The following is a 22,482-nucleotide window of genomic DNA, read 5'->3' as shown; positions in this document are numbered from 1 at the left end:
TGAGGTAGGTTCCCTCTATGCCCATTTTCTGGAGAGTTTTTATAATAAATGGGTGTTGAATTTTGTCAAAAGCTTTTTTCTGCATCTACTGAGATGATCATATGGTTTTTATTCCTTAATTTGTTAATGTGGTGTATCACATTGATTGATTTGCGTACATTGAAGAATCCTTGCATCCCTGGGATAAATCCCACTTGATCATGGTGTATGATCCTTTTAATGTGCTGTTGGATTCTGTTTGCTAGTATTTTGTTCAGGATTTTTGCATCTATGTTCATCAGGGATATTGGTCTATAATTTTCTTTTTTTGTGATATCTTCTTCTGGTTTTGGTATCAAGGTGATGGTGGCTTTGTAGAATGAATGTGGGAGTGTTCCTCCCTATGCTATATTTTGGAAGAGTTTGAGAAGGATTGGTGTTAGCTCTTCTCTAAATGTTTGATAGAATTCGCCTGTGAAGCCATCTGGTCCTGGACTTTTGTTTGTTGGAAGATTTTTAATTACAGTTTCAATTTCATTACTTGTGATAGGTCTGTATATATTTTCTAATTCTTCCTTTTTCAGCCTTGGAAAATTGTACCTTTCCAAGAATTTGTCCATTTCTTTGTGGTTGTCCATTTTATTGGCATATAGTTGTTTGTAGTAGTCTCTTATAATCCTTTGTATTTTGGCAGTGTCAGTTGTGATTTCTCCTTTTTCATTTCTAATTTTATTGATTTGCGTCCTCTCCCCTTTTTTCCTTGATGAGTCTGGCTGAGGGTTTATCAATTTTTTTAATCTTCTCAAAGAACCAGCTTTTAGTTTTATTGATCTTTGCGATTGTTTTCTTCGTTTCTATTTCATTTATTTCTGCTCTGATCTTTATGATTTCTTTCCTTCTGCTAACTTTGGGTTTTCCTTGTTCTTCTTTCTCTAGTTGTTTTAAGTGTAGGGTTAGATTGTTTATTTGAGATTTTTCTTGTTTCTTGAGGTGAGATTGAATTGCTATAAACTTCCCTCTTAGAACTGCTTTTGCTGCGTCCCATAGGTTTTGGTTCGTTGTATTTTCGTTGTCATTTGTTTCTATGTATTTTTTAATTTCTTCTTTGATTTCTTCAGTGATGTCTTGGTTATTTAGTAGTGCACTGTTTAGCCTCCATGTATTTGTGTTTTTTACAGTTTTTTTGCTGTAATTGATTTCCAATCTCATAGTGTTGTGGTCAGAAAAGATGCTTGAACTATTTCAATTTTCTTAAATTCTCCAAGGCTTGATTTGTCACCCAAGATGTGATCCATCCTGGAGAATGTTCCATGTGCACTTGAGAAGAAAGTGTATTCTGCCACTTTTGGGTGGAGTGTTCTATAAATATCAATTAGATCTATCTGGTCTATTGTGTCATTTAAAGCTTGTGTTTTCTTATTTATTTTCTGTTTGGATGATCTGTCCATTGGTGTAAGTGGGGTGTTAAAGTCCCGTACTGTTAATGTGTTACTGTCTATTTCTCCTTTCATGGTTGTTAGCATTTGCCTTATGTATTGAGGTGCTCCTGTGTTGGGTGCATATACATTTATAATTGTTATGTCTTCTTCTTGGATTGATCCTTTGATCATTATGTAGTGTCCCTCCTTATCTCTTGCAACAGTCTTTATTTTAAAGTCTATTTTATCTGATACGAGTATTGCTACTCTAGCTTTCTTTTGATTTCCATTTGCATGGAATATCTTTTTCTATCCCTTCACTTTCAGTCCGTATGTGTCCCTAGGTCTGAAGTGGGTCTCTTGTAGACAGCATATATATGGGTCTTGTTTTTGTATCCATTCAGCCAGTTTGTGTCTTTTGGTTGGGGCATTTAATCCATGTACAGTCAAGGTTATTATTGATAGGTATGTTCCAATGACCATTTTCTTAATTGTTTTGGATTTGTTTTTGTGGGTCTTTTTCTTCTTTTGTGTTTCCTGCTTAGAGAAGTTTCTTTAGCACTTATTGTAAAGCTTGTTTGGTGGTGCTGAATTCTCTTAGCTTTTGCCTGTCTGAAAACCTTTTCACTTCTCCATCGAATCTGAATGAGATCCTTGCTGGATAGAGTAATCTTGGTTGTAGGTTTTTCTCTTTCATCATTTTAAGTATATCCCGCCACTGCCTTCTGCCTTGCAGAGTTTCTGCTGAAAGATCAGCTGACCTCATGGGGATTCCTTTGTGTGTTATTTTTTGTTTTTCCATTGCTGCTTTTAATATTTTTTCTTTCAATTTAATTTTTGTTAGTTTGATTAATATGTGTCTTGGTGTGTTTCTCCTAGGGTTTATCCTGTATGGGACTCCCTGTGCTTCCTGGACTTGGGTGACTATTTCCTTTCCATGTTAGGGAAGTTTTCAACTATAATCTCTTCAAATATTTTCTCAGACCCTTTCTTTTTCTCTTCTTCTTCTGGGACCCCTATAATTTGAATGTTGGTGTGTTTAGTGTTGTCCCAGAGGTCTCTGAGATTGTCTTCAATTCTTTTCATTCTTTTTTCTTTATTCTGCTCCTTGGCAGTTATTTCCACCACTTTGTCTTCCAGCTCACCTATTCGTTCTTCTGCCTCCATTATTCTGTTATTGATTCCTTCTAGTGTATTTTTCATTTCAGTTATTGTGTTGTTCATCTCTGTTTGTTTGTTCTTTAGTTCTTCTAGATCTTTGTTAAACATTTCTTGTATTTTCTTGATCCATGCCTTCATTCTATTTCCGAGATTCTGGATCATCTTTACTGTCATTACTCTGAATTCTTGTTCAGGTAGGTTGCCTATTTCCTCTTCATTTATTTGGTCTTGTTGGTTTTTACCTTGCTCCTTCATCTGTGACATATTTGTGTGCTGTCTCATTTTTTTTTTTTTTTTTATGAGTGGGATTGTGTTCCTGTCTTACTGGTTGTTTGGCCTGAGGCTTCCAACACTGGAGTCTGTAGGCTATTGGGTAGAGCTGGGTCTTGCTGCTGAGATGAGGAACCCCATGAGCCCTCACTCCGATGAATATTCCCTGGGGTCTGAGGTTCTCTGTTAGTCCAGTGGTTCAGACTTGAAGCTCCCACCGCAGGAGCTTCGGCCTGACCCCGGGCTTATGATCCAAGTTCCCGCAAGCTGCATGGGGTGGCAAAAAAAAAAAAAAGAGAACAATAACAAAGTAAAACATAAAATTAGACTAGGAAACTAACAGATATATTAGAAAGAATATAAAAATAAAAATATAGATGAATCAACAACTGGAAGGTACATCAGTACCATAATAGTAAAAAAGAGGAGGAAGGAAAAGAAAAGAAAAGGGAGGGAAAAGGCCTTGGCTGTAGAGGGCGGGGCCTAAGCAAGGGCAAGGTTTGGGTGATGGGCGGGGCCTATGCTCAGGACCCACAGGGCTGGAAAAGGCCGTGGGGGCCGTGGGGGGTGGGGCTTAGGCTCAAGGAACAGAATGGGCCCAGTCGTGTCCCCCACCACTGGTCTCAGAGGGCAGAGGACATCACCTGGGAGCCCAGCAGGCTTCCTGGGCTCTAGTGGGCGGGGCAAATGCCCTCTTCTCCTCTTCTGCTCCTCCTGGATGACCCCTCCCACCTGCCTCTCCTGATCTCCCCAGGCTGCCTCCTGTGCCTCCAGGACCCACGTGGCCTGGATCAGGCTTTGCGGGGTGGGCGGGGGTACCGGTTTGGGAGCTCAGCAGGCTCCCTGGCCCAAGTGGGCCAGGTGATTGCCCTCTGCTCCTCTCCCCCTCTTCCCAGAGGGCCCCTCCCTCCTGCCTCTCCTGATCTCCCTGGCCTTAGGGGCGCCGATCCTGCCTGGCCTCCACTTCTCCTCCCCTCTCAGTCCCCCTATATCCTACCGGTTCACTTTGGGGTTCCTCCCGTCTCCTTGGGCATCAGAGTCCCCCACCCACGGCCTTCAGGCGCCCTAGCTGTGGGGAGACGCTAACTCCGCATCTTCCCACACTGCCATCTTGACCAGTATTCTTCTAACAGTTTTTTGATGGAGTCTTTAGGGTTTTCTATATATGTATCATGTTGTCTGTAAATAGTGTCAGTTTTACTTCCTTTCAACTTTGGATGCCTTTTATTTCTTTTTCTTGCCTAATTCCTCTGGCTAGGATTTATAATATTATGTTGAATAAAAGGGCAAGAGTGGGCGTTCTTGTCTTATTTCTGATCTTAGAGAAATAGCTTTCAGCTTTTCACCACTGATTATGATGTTTGCTGAGAGCTTGTCACATATGGCCTTTATTATATTGAGGTTTGTTCCGTCTATACCTGATTTATTGAGAGTTTTTATCATAAATGGATGTCAAGTTTTGTCCAGTGCTCTTTGTGCATCTATTGAGATGATTATATGGTTTTTTATCCTTCATTTTGTTAATGTGATTATAACATTGACTGATTTGTGGATGTTGAACCAAGTTTGCATCCCTGGAATAAATCCCACTTAATCATGGTGTATGATCCTTTTAATGTATTGTTGAATTCTGTTTGCTAATATTTTGTTGAGGATTTTTTTCATCTATGTTCATCAGGGATATTGGCCTGTAATTTGTGTGGTGTCCTTGTCTGGTTTTGGTATCAGGGTAATGCTAGCCTCATAAAATGAGTTCTTTGAATGTTTGCAGAATTCACTAGCAAAGCCATCTGGTCCAGGACTTCTGTTTGTTGGATTTTTAAAGTTACTGATATTAGTAGAGATATTTAGTATCCTTACTAGTTATCAGTCTATTCAGATTTTCTGTTTCATCATGATTCAGTCTTGGTAGGTTGTATGTTTCTAAGAATTTATCCATTTCTTCTAGGTTGTCCACTTTGTTGGTGTATAATTGTTCATAGTAGTCTCTTACCCTTTCTTTTCTGTTTTAAGAGTTGTAATAGCTCCTCTTTCATTTCTGATTTTATTTATTTGAGTCCTATCTCTCCCTCCCTCTCTCTCTCTCTCCCCACTTCTCCTTTGTTGGTGAGTCTAGCAAAGGCTTGTCAATTTTGTTTACCTTTTCAAAGAACCAGCTCTTAGTTTCACTGATCTTCTCTGTTGTCTTTTTAGTCTGTTTTTTATTTATTTGTGTTCTACTCTTGGTTATTTCCTTCCTTCTACTAATTTTGGGCTTTGTTTTTTCTTCTTTTTCTAGTTTCTTGAGTTGTAAAGTTAGGTTGGTTATTTGAGATTTTTCTTGTTTCTTGAGGTAGGCATTTATCACTTGACCTTCCCCCTTAGAACTGCTTTTGCTGCAACCCACAAATTTTGTTATGTTTTATTTCCATTCTCAGTCGTCTCAAAGTATTTTAAAATTTCTTTTGATTTATTCTTTGACCCATTGGTTGTTCAGTAGCATGTTGTTTAATCTCCACTTATTTGTGAATTTTCCAGTTTTCTTCTTGTAATTAATTTCTAGTTTCATACCATCGTAGTTGGAAAAGATGCTTGATATGATTTTAATCATCTTAAATTTATTGAGACTCATTTTGTGGCCTAATATATGGTCTATCCTGGAAAATGTTCCATGTGCACTTGAGAAGAATGTGTGTTCTGTTGCTTTTGCATGGAGTGTTCTTTATATATTTGTGAAGTTCACCTGATCTTATGTGTTGTTTAGGTCCAAAGTTTCCTTACTGATTTTCTGACTGAATGATCCATGCATTGACGTAAGTGGGGTATTAAAGTCCCCTGCTCTTACTGTATTGCTGTCTATTTCTCCTTTTAAGTCTGTTAACATTTGCTTTATGTATTTAGGTGTTCCTCTGTTGGGTGCATAAATGTTTACAAATGTTATATCCTCTTGTTGGATGGACCCCACAAGAGGATATAACATTTGTAAATATTACATTATCATATGTAATATGATAATGTCTCTTATTAGAGTCTTTGTTTTAAAGTCTGTTTTGTCTAAGTATAGTTATTCCAGCTTTCTTTTGGTTTCTATTTGGAATTAGGATAATTAGAGTTGGTTTGATTTATCTAAGCAATTTCAAAATGTTTGGTTCTTGTTATCTGGGCTTTTGCATGCTAAAGATTCAAAATGTAATATTATAATGCACTATATATTTAAAGTACCATTTGGTTTAAATGTTACCTTTCTTTAAAAGTCACCTTTCTGTGTTTGTTAATTTGGCAAGCTGTGGAGCAAGCCTCTATGGGTAGCAATAACCCACCTTTCAACCCAACAGTCACAGTAGGCTGAGAAGATAATGAAACTCTTGTTATTCTGGCCTAAGCCTGAATGGTTTCCTCGAGGATTCCATGGAAGCAAACTTGAATTTCCAGATGGACTAACTTTAGTGACTGGAATTGAAGGGGTCACAGAGAGCATGGTCTGAAGGGTGGTTGGATTGAAATGAAAGAAGAGAGTAAAGGAAAGTGATGGAAGCAGTTCTGAATGAGGTCGTGCATTCTTCTGTGGCTACTCTGAGTGATTTAGACTCTGCCCTAAGGTGCAGAGGATCATTCTCCTTTTAAATGGCTTCTGTTGGCTCAGAGATGGTCAACTTTTAGTGGTTCTTGTCCTATTTTTGGTGGATTCTTCATCTGCAGAAGCAAGAGCCAGTAGCTCATACAAATCAATGCTCCTATAAAAGTGAACCTCTCATTTATTTTCTCTTAAAAGGAAGCCTAAAAAGAACAGACAACTCAGTTTCCTTGGGCCAAGGAATCCTCTGAAAAAAATAATGTATTTATGATTTCTGATTCTTTTGTTTTCAGATCACATGAAAGGATTAAGAGCCCCTGCCTTGAAAAGAAGGTTGGAGTGCAGGTAATTTCTTTTCTTTTCTTTTTTAGAATTATTTATTTGGCTGAGCTGGGGCTTAGTTGTGGCATGCGGGATCTTCGTTGTGGCATGCGGATCTTTAGTTGCAGCACGTGGGAACTTTAGTTGCAGCATACAAACTCTTAGTTGTGGCATGTGGGATCTAGTTCCCTGACCAGGGATTGAACCTGGGTCCCCTGCATTGGGAGCACGGAGCCTTAGCCAGTGGACCACCAGGGAAGTCCCCAGGTACTTTCCTTTGCTATTTATTTGTGTGTTCTATTTTTTTAAGTAAAAATTTTAATTGAGCTATAACATCTACATAGAAAAGTACTTACATCATATGGGAATACTCTGATGAACTTTTACAAGTGAACACATGTGTAGCATCTGCCCAGTCCAAGAAATAGAACAGCATCAATATCCTGGGACAGAACCCTTTCCCTCCCCCAGTCAGTCTTCCCCACCCACAGGTAACCTCTCTTCTGACTTTTGTCATCATCGTTTAGCTTTGGTGGTTTTTGAACTTTATTTAAATAGAATCATACTGAATAGACTCTTCTACTTGTTTTCTTTTACTCAACATTATATTTAGTGGAATGATTCATCCATGCTATTGGGTGCAGTAATAGTCTGTTCATTTTTATTTCTGTAAGAGTGTGTCTGTGTGTGTGCGTAAATGATTGTTCCATTATAAAGAGTCATATAATACTGTTGGATCTTTTCTTAAAGCTGAGTCATTGCATTCTTTTCTTGCAGTCATTGCCTAAGTCAAATTCCAAATTCTCAAGATATATGCAGTTGACCCTTGAACAATGCAGTGGTTAGGGGCACCGACCTTCTATGAGGTCAATCCACATATAACTTTATAGTTGGCGCTCCCTATCCTGGTTCCGCATCTGTGGGTTCAACCAACTGCAGATTGTGTAGTACTATGGTACTTATTTAGTGAAAAAAAACCCCATGCGTAAGTGGACCCTCACAGTTGAAATCCATGTTGTTCAAGGGTCAACTGTATATAGGAAGGACCCTATTGACTTTTTGACTATTTGATCTTTGACTTAGCAGGCTTCTTTGCTAAGTGATATCAATAGTCTGTGTTTGTGATAATGGTAGCTAATATTTATTAAAAATATATATTCATACTAGATGTTGAAGATACAGTAGTGAGCCAAATAGGCAAAAATCCCTCTCTTCTGGGAGCTGACATTCTCCTTAGAGCCTCTTGATAATCTTTTGAATAGATACTATTATTATTTCTATTTTACAGATGAGGAAACTGAGGAACCAGAGGGGTTAAATTAGTTGCCCAAAGTCACACAGCCAGTAAGTGGCAGGACCAGGATTCCCACCAGGTCTGTCTGATTTTAGAGCCTATGTATTAGTTATCTATTGCTGCGTAACAAACTACCCCCAAACTCAGTGACTTAAAACAACACTAATCATGTATTCTCTCTGTCTGTTTCTATGGGTCAGGAGTTCTGACGGTACAGTGGGGATGGCTGGTTTCTGCCTGACTGGGTGTCGTATGGGGGCTGACATTACCTGAAGGCTCATTCATTCAACATCTGACATCTGGGCTGGGGAGACTCAAACAGTTGGGGCACTTTGGGCATCTCTGTCTCTAAAAAATAGCTCTTCAGCATAGTGGTTTCAGAATAGCAGTACTTCTTAAATGGAAACTAAAAAAAAAAAGTGTATGTCCCAAGAGAGGGCCAGCGGCAGCGATACCGCCTGGAGATCTAGCCTCGAAAGGCCTGCTGTATTACGTCCATCACAGTCTGTTGGCTACGGCAGTTACAAAGCTCTGTCCGGGTTCAAGGGGAGGTTAACACAGATGCCTCCTGTCAGTGGGGGAATTTCCATGACCACTTTGTAAGAAGACGGTGTGTGGTTAGGGTGCATACGTCAGTGTGGGCATCTCTGGAAAGTATGATCCGCTGTAGACTGCATTCCTAACCTCTAAACTGGAGTGTTGAATTTTTAAAGTTTGTCATGAAGTTGATTTCTGCCCACTAAGAACATAAACAGAATAGATTTATATGAAGTAAAAGGCAGACGTCTCCTGTCCCACTTCCCTTTCTGCAGAGGTAGTTTACCATTTGGTGGTATCTCTCCAGACATACCTGATTGTCTAAAACACGTGTCTTTACGATGAGAATGGTGAGGACCAGCCTTTGAGGAGGTCAGAGGACACAGTATTTTCTCTCCTTTGCTTCTTCTCCGTCCCTTTATAGTCTTGATGGGACTGAGGTGGTCACTGGACTGTTGGCCTGCCAGCTCAGTTTCTGAATTATTCGAGGCAACTGACATATATTGAAACATATTTCCTAGTCACCCAGATGTCTCATTCTCGATTGTACTAAAACAGCTTCTTTTTTTTTTTTTTGTCTCTTGTTTTCAGCTTGACGGTTTACTTATACTGTTCGCCTGTTACTAAAGAGCTGTTGTTAACAAGCCCGAGGTACAGATTTTGGGAGAAACGAATTGTAAGTTTTATTTTTTGAATGACACTAATTCTTCTTTTCAAGTGGGAAATATTTTTTGAGGTATTGAACAAAGCATTGGCATTATTCAAAGCCTGCTTTCTCCAGGCTATATTTACCCACAGTAATTACAGTGTTGCTGTTTAGCCTTTGTAATTCATTAGTTTGGAAGAGGTTGACATTTTATCGTTGCTGATTTTTCTTTCTTGTCCCTCAACATGTTGACCTAGATTCTTAGTTTTGTCTAATCTCACAGACTCTCTTGCTGAGTTACATTTTATTACTTTAAAGTATAAAACATTCATTAACATAATTGATAAATCCTTTTGTTTAGATCATGGGATAGATTAGGAAAAATAAAATTTATGGGTTATAATAAGAAAGGGATAACAATCAGAATAAAAATAGAATGGATAATTTTGAATCTGGCAGAATAAAATGGATCTATCCAACAGAAGGTAAAGGGGAGAAAAAAGCATGGCACATTGAAAATGCGAAGATGGTGGCAAAAGTTCTATTATAACAGTAATTGCTATAAATATGAATGGATTTACTTCAACCCTGGATCAAAAGACAAATTCTTGGTTAGGCTAAAAAAAAAAAAATGATCCACCAGTCTTGGTCTACAAGAGACATAAATCACTCTAAAGGAAAAATGCAGGTTGAAGGGGAAAAAATAAAAAGGAAAAAATATAATGAACAATTAGAAGCTAAACATGCCAGAGTGGCAACTTTTATATCATACAGAGATTGAAGGCAAAAAAAATATCATAAGTTTCAAAGAAGGTGTTATTTACTATTAAGAGGAACAAGCTTTTAATAGTATCAAGAAGATATGAACATAAATGCAATTGACAAAGTAGCGTCAAACTGGATAGAGTAGCACCTGATCACCCAGTGCTTGATGAGGGAAAGAACCACGAGGAGTAGATAGAATTAGGGTTTGTGATATGCATTAAACCGTCAGTAATTGGGGGTGCCGGCAGAGAAGTCTGAACAAGCATCATCAAGAGTGTTTGATGTCTGATTGCTGGCAGCTTTCAACTCCCACCTCCACTTGCCCCACATCTGGGCAAACTGATAAAAAAAAAAAAAGCCTGCCCCTTCCTTGGCACCTACATGGAATTCAAACATGCAAGCCCAGGCCCACCCCGTAACCACGATAAAAACCAGGGCCACCTGCTCCCATTTTCTCAGGTCACACAGACCACTTCCTCCCAGCCTGGTTTCTACCCTCCTCTCCCCAGAAAGTCCCACAGTGAACATACCGCAGTGTTTTCACACTCTCTTGGTTCACGTGTGGCATCTTCAGTCTTAGCCTCTGATCTGTCAGTTGGGGTGGGATCCCTCTGCAGAGGGACACAACAGCAAGGCTGTGACCTTGGCCTTGGTATTAGGCCTGAAGTTACTGTGGGTCAATCTGGCCAGCAGTCAGGAAGGAAAGCTGAAAAAGAAGGAGAGAAGAGCAGAGACAGGCTAGAGTCCACAGGGACAAATGGGGACCCATGTCTGCCTCCCACTCCTCCCAGCCTTGGTAACACTGCCATCCCCTTGGTCACTGAGTTCCACACACGTGGCCCAGGGCTCCGAGAAGCTCGGGAGGACACCCAACAGAGGACGGAGCTGCCGCCGTACTGCGCGTGTCAGTGAGGTAAGCCAGCAGATCAGCAGCGTGCCCGCGCTGCTATAACTTCTGGTGCCTTTCGGAGCATTGACAAATGGCTGCTGGTTCACTCCTGCCTTCCAGATCTTACACAGGTGTTTCTTGTGGCCACTGCTAACCTGGAAGTGTACGTGGAAGGGGCTTGTAGGATAATTCCAGCTCAGCTGAGTGGGTGTAGTTCAAGGCCACCTCATAATCTAAGGGAGAAAGGGGCACCTCAACAGTGGTAGCTGGAGAGCTTAGCAGACCACTCTCAGAAGCTGAAAGATGAAGGAGACGGGAAGTAAGAAGATATATACAGAAGATTTAAATGGCAGAATATACAGAAGATTTACAGAAGATTTAAATGGCATACAGAAGATTTAAATGGCATAATTAGTACACGTGAACCAATATACAGAAGATTTAAATGTACATATACAGAAGATTTAAATGGCATAATATACAGAAGATTTAAATGGCATAATTAGTACACGTGAACCAATCGAAACACAGAGCTTTAAACCGAACAGAGAAAAGATCTTTGGGTAAACTTGGAACATTTACCAAAGCTGAGCATGTACTACGTCACTAAAGAAGTTTCAAGAAATCCTAGTGATCTGTTCTTTTACTATAATACAGTGATGTTGGAAATCAGAAATACAAGGAGAGTTAAAATCATCCCATACATATGGGAGCTAAATGCATACCACAAGCAACTCTAGGTTAAAGAGGAAATTGTAAAGAAAAACATACAATACTTAGGACTGATGGACAATGAAAGTGTGACATGTCAAAGTGTGTGGAGCACAGCTAAGTTAGTACTTGAAGGGAAATTGCGAGCATTAAATGCATTTCTTAGAAAACAGACTGGAGCTAAATGGAATAAGTCTTTGACTCAAGAAGAATGAAAAGGAGCAACAAAGCAAACCTAAGGATATGTGAAAGAAGAAAATAATAGAGAGAAAAGGACAGGTTAGTGATCTAGAGACTAACTACCACAGAAAATAAAAGGGAAGATTAACAAAAGTCAAAGCTGGTTTCTAGAGAAATAGAGATAAATTTAGGGACTTCCTGGTGGTCCAGCAGTTAAGACTCTGTGCTTCCAATGCAGGGGATGCGGGTTTGATTTCTGGTTGGGGAGCTAAGATCCCACATGCCGCACAGTGTGGCCAAAGCAAACAAACAAAACAAACAAAAAAAACCAAAACGAAATAGAGATAAATCTTGCCAAGATCGATTAAAAAAACAAAGATGCATATAAAAATACAGAACGATAAAAAGGAAAATAGCTATTAATAATAGCAATGCCTTGTTTTGAAAATTAATATGATAGTATGTTCAATAATTTAGACACAGTGGATAAATACTGGAAAAGTAGGAGAATACCAAATTGAGGCAAGAAAAGTAGACCACTTGAATAAAGAAGTAGGCATCAAAGACATCAAAACAGTTTTCAAAGATCTCTTCTTCAAAAATACCCCACACCCAGATGGTTTTATAGGTGCATTTTGCCAAATGTTCAAAGAACAAATAATCCCTATTGTAGGAGAGACTGAAAAGATAAGCTGCTCAACCTCACTGGCAAAATGGATAATGATAGTAAATGGGGAACAAAAGGCCATTTCACATGTGAATGTCCTAATTAAGGTCATAGCTGACTGAATCTCACAGTATTAAAATATAGTGTATCATGAATACAGTGTGTTTATTCCAGAAATGCAAGGATATTTTCACACCTGAATCTCAGTCACTGTAAATTTTATGACATCAGTGGGCTAAAAAGGTGGGAAATTATGTTTATTCATCAGCTACTTACTGAATGCCTCTCTGTGCTCCTTGCTCTTCTAGTAAAATGTGCACGTACACTCCGACCTTTTCATAGCAGCTCAAATCTGTGAATTAGGCCAACACGCCATGGACTGATGGCAGACTGTGTTCTGCAGCAGAAAAGCTAAACACATAGGATACGTGGGGAGGTGAAGGGAGGAAAATTGAATTCATAGATGCAGAATCGCTGTGTCTGAGGATGTGTAAGTTTATAAGGCATCCAATCCATATTGCCACATCAACCTCAGGAAAGGTATTGTATTAGCTTTATCATGTTTTGGGGCTGTTAAACCATTATTATAGTGAAATCAGAAATTGTTCCACAGAGACTCTGTAACATCTCTTAGTTCCCTTTCTGTGTTTGAGATGGTAAAGGCATGTAAAGCCATGAAAAACCATGAAAATGTATAATACAATGTATACATGATCTCTTATTTTATTTTAATAGATATCCATTGAAATTGAAACTCCTACCCAGATATCTTTAGTCGATGAGGCATCAGGCGAGGTAACTAAATATTAAATACTGTGTTTTTAAAAATTATTATTATACTCAGCATTAAATGATTGTTTATCTTTCTCCTTGATTTGACTGCTCATGTAACCAGAAATAAAATTTATAGTAAATGAGTGAGTTTGTAGGGAAAAAACGTTTGTGATGTATTTATTTTCTACATCTGAAGGACTGGACCATGTCAGAACTGCTTCTATTTAGTATCACATGCAAACTATAGGAGCTCGATAGTAATGATATTACCATACAGTGTGATTGTCACATTTATTAAGTTTATTATAATGTTCAGGATATAAAACTGTGCTTAATGTTTTTGCAGCAACTTTATGTATATTGTGATTTTTTTTCTGAATCATTTTCGTATTCAAGAAAAAGACATTGTCCAAGTGGATCCAATTTATTTTTTTGTCCTTAAATTTAGAGGCAGGTACTTTTGTGTTGTGCATTTATCTTTTTTAATAGTAAGTAGGAGTACCAACCCACCTTTTCTGTATTTATTTATTTTTATCTCAAATTATACCTAGGGCTAGGCGGTGTTTTCCTATCTTATGGCAAATCTCGTTAATATTTGTTCCGTAGCCCGATTAGAACCTGCTCTGTGGACACGTTTAACTCTGAAGGGTGTCCTTGGTGGTGTGACTGTGATGGGACAGGGGCCGACCTTTCACATGTCCTCCCTGGAGGAGATCAGGCATTGGAGTACTTCTAGACTTACTGTCCTGAGGGAGGGGAAAGGGATGGCCTGAACCTTCCTAAATGCCATCCTGAGCTTGGTTAGCTGACACTTTTGGGGACATGCTGTCACTGCCCGGTGGCCTGTAATGTGTGTTGGTGAAACGCTTTCTCAGAATCGGGCACCGGGCAGCAGGTGGCTCTTGGTGAGCTGAGTCCAGCTGCCCCACTGTGGTCCTTTCCATTTCTCCTCTCCCACTGAGACTTGTGTGTCTCCAGCTCCAACCAGCGAGAAAGCCCCTTCTAAAGGGCCTTTGGAACGAACGACGTCAGACATCCAGGGGGAGTTACCATGGTCGAGTGGAGAGCTGACGCAGCCAGAGCTCTGCCCCACCACGTACTGAGCCCCGAGAGGCTGTGGTGCCCATCAGGCTCCGCCTAACGGGACAGTACAGCGTGCTGCATGGTGACTTGGGACCAGGCTGCATCAGACTTCTTTTTTTTTTAACTGTCCGTGCGGCTTGCAGGAACCTAGTTCCCTGACCAGGGATCGAACCCGTGCTCCCTGCAGTGGAAGCGTGGAGTTCTTACCACTTGACTGCCAGAGAATTCCTTTTTTTTTTTTTTTTTAAACAACAGCTTTATTGAGACATAATTCACATACCGTACCATTCACCCCAGTTAAAGTACACTATTCAATGGCTTTTAGTGTATTCACAGAGTTGTGTATCCATTGCCACAATCAATTTCAGAATATTCTCATCGCCCAGAAAGAAACACGGGACCCTGTTTCTCCCTCCCCCCAGCTCCTGGCCACTACTAGTCTAGTGTAAGTCTCTATGGATTTGCCCATTCTGGACATTGTATTTAAATGGACCCATACAGTATGCGGTCTTTTGTGACTTCTTTCACTTTGCATAATGCTTTCAATGTTTATCCATGGTGTAGGATGTATCAGTTCTTCATTTCTTTTTTTGGCCAAGGAATATTCCATTGTATGGATAGACCACATTTTGCTGGTTCAATCATCAGCCAGTAGACATTTTGGCTGCTTCTACTCTGGCTAGTATGAATAATGCTGCGGTGAACATTCACGTTTTGTGTGGACCTAAGTTTTCGCGTCTCTCGCGTGTATACCCAAGAGTGGAATTGCTGTGTCACATTGTAACTCTACGTTTAACCATTTGTTTGTGGGTGAGGATTCCACTTGTCTCCAGGGTTTGGAGAGTGGGGAAATGAGGAGAAAGGCACACCACGTTCTTGGGAAGTAGTTGCATGTGTTGTATTCAGGAGGGCTTTGTTTAGCTGGGTCCTAATGATAACTTCTATGATTATTATTTTCTTCTTTTATTTTCTTTTTAGAAGGAAGAGATTGTTGTGACTCTCTTACCAGCTGGTCATTGCCCAGGATCAGTTATGTAAGGGGGCTCATCTATTTTGCCCATTTATTTTGTGTAGATATGTATTATATTTGTAGAAATAAACTTGTAGGGTCTAGAAAATAACCTGTACAGGGAGGTTGGAGTCTTATGATGGCAATTCCTGTAATCTTAGCTTCCAAATTGAACGTGGGGGACTGAGGTGCCGGTCACGTTCGAAACGTGGCTTTCTTACAATGGAAGTCTTCGGCAGCAGTCTTTCCACTGGCTTTGCATTGTCCCAGCACATGGATTTTTCTCTCCATGAGCAGGGGTGATCTCAGTATACAGTGGAAGGTGCTGATGTATTTCAGAGGACATCTCTTGCAAACTCAGCGCTGTCTCCATCATGTTATTATTTTCCTCCTTTGGGAAGAGGTGCAGCTGAGTGCCTGGTGTGGTTTAGTGCTGTGGGAGTTCCACGATCACCTACCGTAGTGGCTGTGCTTGGCAGGCAGCGTGGGCTGTGGGTTTGGTGCATTTTTGCTGTATTAGGAGTTTGCACGAGACCCACCGGTCACTGCGCTCTGTACCCTTTCCAGGTTTTTGTTTCAGGGCAACAATGGGACTGTCTTGTACACGGGAGACTTCAGATTGGCGAAAGGAGAAGCTGCCAGGGTGGAGCCCCTGCACTCCGGGGGCAGGTACTGGGCTTTGCGTGATTCCTGAACGTTAAGGCTGCACTGTTTTCAAGGTGTTATTGTTCTCCCCCCACCCCACCCCCCCAAATATGAGCCTTTGTTTCTATTAGAAGTCTAACTCGATTATAATAACATTTGTAACAGGAAAGCAAACTTTTCCTCTTGAAATGAGGTAATGGTAACATTCCGTGTGTTGACCGGGGTAGTAGTTACGTGAATTGGTCAAAATTCACTGAACCGCATATGCAAAATCTGTGTTATTTTGTTATATGGAAATCATTTCCTGACAAAGTTGATAATAAAAAAAAATTCCAAATGGAACATCCACTTGGATGTCTAGATTTTCTGTCTCTAACGAAGTGTTTAGATTTTATCCATATTTTTATTTCCCATGAGGTGAGTCACACCCCTTGTTTCATTTTTGTTTTCAGAGTGAAAGACATCCAGAGTGTGTACTTAGACACAACTTTCTGCCATCCGAAATATTACCAAATTCCTAGTCGGGTACGTCTCCCTGGAGCGTGGCCCGCATTTCTTAGAGGGAAGTTTGTGGGATAACAGATCGCATGGTAATTGTCCCCATTTGCGTGAATATCTGGGAATCCTGAGAACGGAACAACGTTAACTGCCTTTGAACCTTCCCGCCCAGGAGGAGTGTCTGCGTGGGATCCTGGGGCTGGTTCGCAGCTGGATCACGCGGAGCCCGTACCACGTGGTGTGGCTGAGCTGCAAGGCCGCCTACGGGTACGAGTATCTCTTCACCAACCTCAGCGAGGAGTTCGGAGTCCAGGTGCCTGACGGCTCTCTCTTTCCTCTTGGTCCTTTCCATCCTCCCAACTCTGCCTTTCCCCTCCTTCCCCGTTTCCCCCCAGAGTCCCCCCAGACTGGAAACTGTGACAGACGAACACAGCCTTTGTCATCTTTTGTTTATTCGCTTCCTCTTGGGAGGAGTTGACAGTGGGAAGAGCCCTTTGGTGAAAAGTCCCCTAAAGGAAGTATTTTTTCAAAACTGTGGGTCATGAAATAAATTCAGTGTTTGTGACCAGCAGTGAGAATAAACTTGAACTAGGAAATATCTGAGTGTATTGCTTACAGTCAGAATAAACATTGTCTTGTGAAAATTTATGTGGGCAATCAGACACGTACATATCTAGATCTTCCTCGACTTAACCACAGGGCTACGGCCCAATAAATCCATCGTAAGTTGAAAATCTCATTGAGTCAAAAATGTATTTAAGGGGCTTCCCTGGTGGCGCAGTGGTTGAGAGCCTGCCTGCCAATGCAGGGGACGCGGGTTCGAGCCCTGGTCCGGGAAGATCCCACGTGCCGCGGAGCAACTGGGCCCGTGAGCCACAGCTACTGAGCCTGCGCGTCTGGAGCCTGTGCTCCGCAACAAGAGAGGCCGCGATAGTGAGAGGCCCGCGCACCGCGATGAAGAGTGGCCCCCGCTCGCCGCAACTAGAGAAAGCCCTCGCACAGAAACGAAGACCCAACACAGCCATAAATTAATTAATTAATTAATTAATTAATTAAAAAAATGTTTTTAAATACCCCTGACCCACTGAACATCATAGCTTAGCCTCAGCTACCTTAAACCTGCTCAGACTTGCGGACACAGGGAGGGGGAAGGGTAAGCTGGGACGAAGTGAGAGAGTGGCATGGACATATATACACTACCAAACGTAAAATAGATAGCTAGTGGGAAGCAGCCGCATAGCACAGGGAGATCAGCTCAGTGCTTTGTGACCACCTAGAGGGGTGGGATAGGGAGGGTGGGAGGGAGATGCAAGAGGGAGGGCATATGGGGATGTATGTATACATAGAGCTGATTCACTTTGTTGTACAGCAGAAACTAACACGACATTGTAAAACAATTATACGCCAATAAAGATGTAAAAAAAAAAAAAGTGCTCACAACACTTAGATTAGCCTACAGTTGGGCAAAATCATGTAACGCAAAGCCTATCTTACAATAAAGTGTGGAGTGTCTCGTGTAATTTATTGAGTGCTGTAGTGAAAGTGAAAACCAGAATGGTTATCTGGGTCCAGAACGGTGGTCGGTGTGTGGACGGTGGTCGTTCACCCGCGCGATCGTGTGGCTCTCTGGGGAGGCAGCTTGCTGCGGTGCTGACCAGCATCACGAGAGAGGATCGTACCGCCAGCTCAGGAAAAGATCGTACCTCAAAATCCGAAGTCCGTTTTCTACTGGATGCATATTGGTTTCTCACCATCGCAAAGTTAAGTAATCCTGGGTCGAGCATCCCAAGTTGGGACCGTCTGTACATACATGCTGCGTATGCATCCTCGGTTGCTGTGGAAACATATTTCTTACTGAGGGTCATGGTCAGAAGTGTGTGAAGAACACCGTCCTGGGGCACTGAGCCCCCTCCCCGTGGAGGACTCACATCAGGTCAGGCTGGGAGCCAGTGTTCACCCGTCCCTTCCAGCCTTCGGTGCTGGGCTCTCGGGACCCCGGGCGGCCGGGTGAGCAGGCCACGTGCTTCCTGCAGCGCCCACGTCCCGTGAGAGGAGATGGAGTTTTGGTGGCGACTCCGAACAAAAAGAAACGCTGGAACGAGTCGGAAATTTAAATTCTACTTCATTCGTCAACTTTTACTATCGATCCCCCAGCTAACAGACTTGTGCTAAGAACTTAACACTTATATACAACGTAATTTAGTAAAACTGAAAAGATTTAGTGCTTCTGCATTTGCAATTTTAAAAATTCCTCCCTCCCTCCCTCCCTCCCTCCCTCCCTAAGCCCTAACTTCCTAAGCCCTTCTTTCCTTAATTTCTTCCTTCCTTAAGTTTTTTTTTTTTTTTTTAAATGTTCAGGACCCACCGAGCAAGCTGTTTTTTTGTTTGTTTGTTTTAATTTATTTATTTATTATTTATGGGTGTGTTGGGTCTTCGTTTCTGTGCGAGGGCTTTCTCTAGTTGCGGCGAGCGGGGGCCACTCTTCATCGCGGTGCGCGGGCCTCTCATTATCGCGGCCTCTCTTGTTGTGGAGCACAGGCTCCAGACGCGCGGGCTCAGTAGCTGTGGCTCACGGGCCTAGTTGCTCCGCGGCATGTGGGATCTTCCCAGACCAGGGCTCGAACCCCTGTCCCCGGCATTGGCAGGCAGATTCTCAACCACTGCGCCACCAGGGAAGCCCCCTTCCTTAAGTTTTTGTGTCCAAATGTTTTTGGTGTAAAGCTGCCAATTCTCCATTTTGGGAAGGACTTGCTTTCATTCTGAGATTGTCATTCTTATATTTTTTGGTGTTCAGATGGTCCTTTAAATTAAAATCACAGTGATAATAGGTTGTATGTGTGCACACACACTTGCACACATTTTACTATTTGCTTTTTTTTTTTTTCTCACGTCCTCTCTTGGCAAAATATAAAGGTAGCAACCACTTACCAGTCCCAAATTTGTTTTGTGAATTTTAGTGGTGTGTGAAATCGAAAAGACTGGAAGCTCCTCTAGCTCTGAGGCCTCATAGGGAGAAACCCTGGGCCGAGAAGGTGTCCGGGGATGGAGGGGGTGGAAGAGAAAGCAGGCCTTAGGAAGGTGACCCCAGAGTCACCCTGGAGTGAGGCCTCTTTCAAGTCTCTTAATCCCTCTGTAGGGGTCAGAAACAATTCTAGGGAAGGAATCTTAAAAGGGAGAACAGTGAGGTTTTTTAATTAAAACAATTTTATTTATTTATTTATGGCCATGCCAGGCGGCCTGCGGGATCTTCGTTCCCCGATCAGGGATTGAACCTGTGCCCCCTGCAGTGGAAGCGTGGAGTCTTAACCACTGGACCGCCAGGGAAGCCCCTGGTGAGGTTTTTTGACAGAGGGACCTGAGAGATGATTTATGGCAACCTTTTCAAGCATCTTCATTTTTGTGAGGATGAAAGTTTCTCCCTGTTTCTCTGTACATCTCAGAATTTACCTCTTTGATCTCCTTCTTAGGCCAGAAAAGTCAATTCCTTGTTACTTCTTGTTAGTCATTAGTAAACAGGTAGTGAGAGGAATAAGGATAAGTCACAGGATATCACAGGTTAAGTAAGAAGTCATGCTCAGGTTCTTTTTTTTTTTTAATTTATTTATTTATTTTTGGCTGTGTTGGGTCTTCGTTGCTGCGCGCGGGCTTTCTCTAGTTGCGGTGAGCGGGGGCTACTCTCTGTTGCGGTGCACAGGCTTCTCATTGCGGTGGTTTCTCTTGTTGCAGAGCACAGGCTCTAGGCACGTGGGCTTCAGTAGTTGCAGCATGCAGGCTCAGTAGTTGTGGCGCACGGGCTTAGTTGCTCTGCGGCATGTGGGATCTTCCTGGACCAGGGCTCGAACCTGTGTCCCCTGCATTGGCAGACGGATTCTTAACCACTGCACCACCAGGGAAGTCCCATGCTCGGGTTCTTTCTATACCTGTCTTGGTATTAATTACCACAGCGCTTTAACATTATTCTAAACTGTTTTGTTATTCAGACTTCAAAATGAGAATACTTTTTTGGGGAATGCTATTTCACTATCCTTGTATTGATTTAGGTACTTGCTGTTTACTCAAAACTACCCAGAAAAGATTTAAGTAAAACTGACATGTGGGTTTTAACAATTTAAAACGTATTCGCTTTAAAATTCTAAATTGGCCGAGGTTTGTTTTGTTTTGCTTTTTTGCATCTGCCCTCCTCCTTTTCATCCAATAAAGAGGTGTGTGGAAAGGGAGGATCTGGGTCTCCACTTCCTTGTCCCACTGGCCTCCCTCTCCCCCAGCTGCCCGTATGCAGCATGTTGTGTGTGTCTTCATGAGCAAGTGATTCCTTTTTTTTAGTATTTTATTTTATTTTATTTATTTTTTGGCTGTGCCTCATGGCTTGCAGGATCTTAGTTCCCTGACCAGGGATCGAACCCGGGCCCCGGCAGTGAAAGTGCCAAGTCCTAACCACTGGACCGCCAGGGAATTCCATGAGCAAGTGATTCTTGACTGTTCACTGCAGTACACCCCGTATTTAGAATAAAGCTTGACATAGAGCAGGTGCACAATAAATATGAATCGAATGACTCTTGATGGATTGATCCAATGAAATCCACCAGCCGAGTCGCCAGACTTTTCATTACCACCCACAACGGGTGGTAAAGCCGACTGCTGGGAATGGGATCTCAGCGTCCTGCGTTGAAAGAGCTGAAAACTAGGCTTTGAGGAAGAAGAAAGACTTAGTTTTAACTGGATGATTTGCCTTTGCCTAATTACCCTTGGACACTTTATTTACAGGAAATACAATTCCAATAATGTGCTTTATTTGTGTTGTTTTCCTCAGGTTCACGTGGATAAACTAGACATGTTTCGAAACATGCCTGACATCCTTCATCATCTCACAACAGACCGTGACACTCAGATCCATGCGTGTCGGCATCCAAAGGTATGTGGTGAAGTGTTTCTCTGTTTGTGTGATCCATGAAAAACAGAATTTTAGGTCCAGAAGGAACCTCAGAAATTCCATTTTGTTGGCTCTTCAATTTACAAATGGAAAAACCGAGGCTGAGATCTTGTTAGTAGGTCAAGGTCATGCAGCTACACATCACTGTATTCCATTACCGTAAACTTCCTAATTAGGAAACAGACACAGATATTCAATACTTTTAATTTTTAATGAAATATATTTATACAGTTGATACGTGTTTATTTGTAATGACTTATGTAATGAACAGTTTATTTGTAAGGAAATTAGTAATATGTTAGAGCTTATAATTTAAGAAAACAATCACAACCGTTGTGATTTACTTTTTTTAAAAATAAATTTATTTATTTATTTTTGGCTGCGTTGGGTCTTCGTTGCTGCGTGGGCTTTCTCTAGTTGCGGCGAGAGGGGGCGACTCTTCCTTGCGGGGCACGGGCTTCTCATTGCAGCGGCTTCTCTTGTTGCAGAGCACAGGCTCTAGGCGCGCAGGCTTCAGTAGTTGTGGCGCACGGGCTCAGTAGTTGTGGTTCGTGGGCTCTAGAGCACAGGCTCAGTACTTGTGGCACACGGGCTTAGTTGCTCCGCGGCATGTGGGATCTTCCTGGACCAGGGCTTGAACCTGTGTCCCCTGCATTGGCAGGTGGATTCTTAACCACTGTGCCACCAGGAAAGCCCTTGATTTACTTCTGAGACTCATGACACGTGTGCATTTATAAACTTTATTTTTCTTCTCCTCATTTGAGATAAATATCTAGATATAACTTCGCTTTGAATTTTGAAATAGTTACATGTATTGCTGGTCCAATTTCAAATGAACGTTTTTAGTGTCTTTGAAACTCACTGGTAATTGGTTTTCTGATGCCACCATAGAACTCCCTTCTCTTATTAACTGACAGGTGTTAAATTTTAAATTGGCCTTTAACATTTCCATTTTAATTTATATTGTCATTCAGTGTCACTGCTACTAATTAGTGATCTTCAAATGTAGGGGTATTTGTGATCCTAACTGTTCTCTAAATCTTTAATCTTAGCGTTCATATGCTGAGTAATTTTTATTTTAGTAAACAGTGCATTTATACATTTAGATAATCATTGTAACAGTAATATTAGGGCTTCCCTGGTGGCGCAGTG

The 22,482-nt window shown here is 41.6% G+C and overlaps 1 protein-coding gene across 10 annotated transcripts in view; it reads left to right on the top strand.

Annotated features, from left to right (window-relative positions):
- Positions 1–22,482, top strand: part of DCLRE1C (DNA cross-link repair 1C) — a 116,864-nt gene that overhangs the window by 81,153 nt on the left and 13,229 nt on the right. For 7 of the 10 annotated variants that reach the window (XR_014242619.1, XM_082385415.1, XM_082385413.1 and 4 more), the window contains 8 exons: positions 6,675–6,726; positions 9,125–9,209; positions 13,127–13,186; positions 15,227–15,282; positions 15,825–15,926; positions 16,355–16,427; positions 16,573–16,713; positions 21,211–21,312. Coding sequence is in view for 9 of the 10 variants with exons in the window: in XM_082385415.1 (XP_082241541.1) it covers positions 6,675–6,726; positions 9,125–9,209; positions 13,127–13,186; positions 15,227–15,282; positions 15,825–15,926; positions 16,355–16,427; positions 16,573–16,713; positions 21,211–21,312 (671 nt within the window). In the remaining variant the exon portion in view is untranslated. Of the gene's footprint in view, positions 1–6,674; positions 6,727–7,990; positions 8,076–9,124; positions 9,210–13,126; positions 13,187–15,226; positions 15,283–15,824; positions 15,927–16,354; positions 16,428–16,572; positions 16,714–21,210; positions 21,313–22,482 lie in introns of all 10 variants that reach the window. The other 3 variants (XM_082385419.1, XM_082385418.1, XM_082385417.1) reach the window with 3 other exon arrangements.

This window comes from Balaenoptera borealis (assembly GCF_965194805.1).
Source record: "Balaenoptera borealis genome assembly, chromosome: 3".
NCBI classification, from domain to species: domain Eukaryota; kingdom Metazoa; phylum Chordata; class Mammalia; order Artiodactyla; family Balaenopteridae; genus Balaenoptera; species Balaenoptera borealis.
The sequence above is the reverse complement of the archived record's forward strand: the minus strand, read 5'-3'. Positions and strand labels throughout refer to the sequence as shown.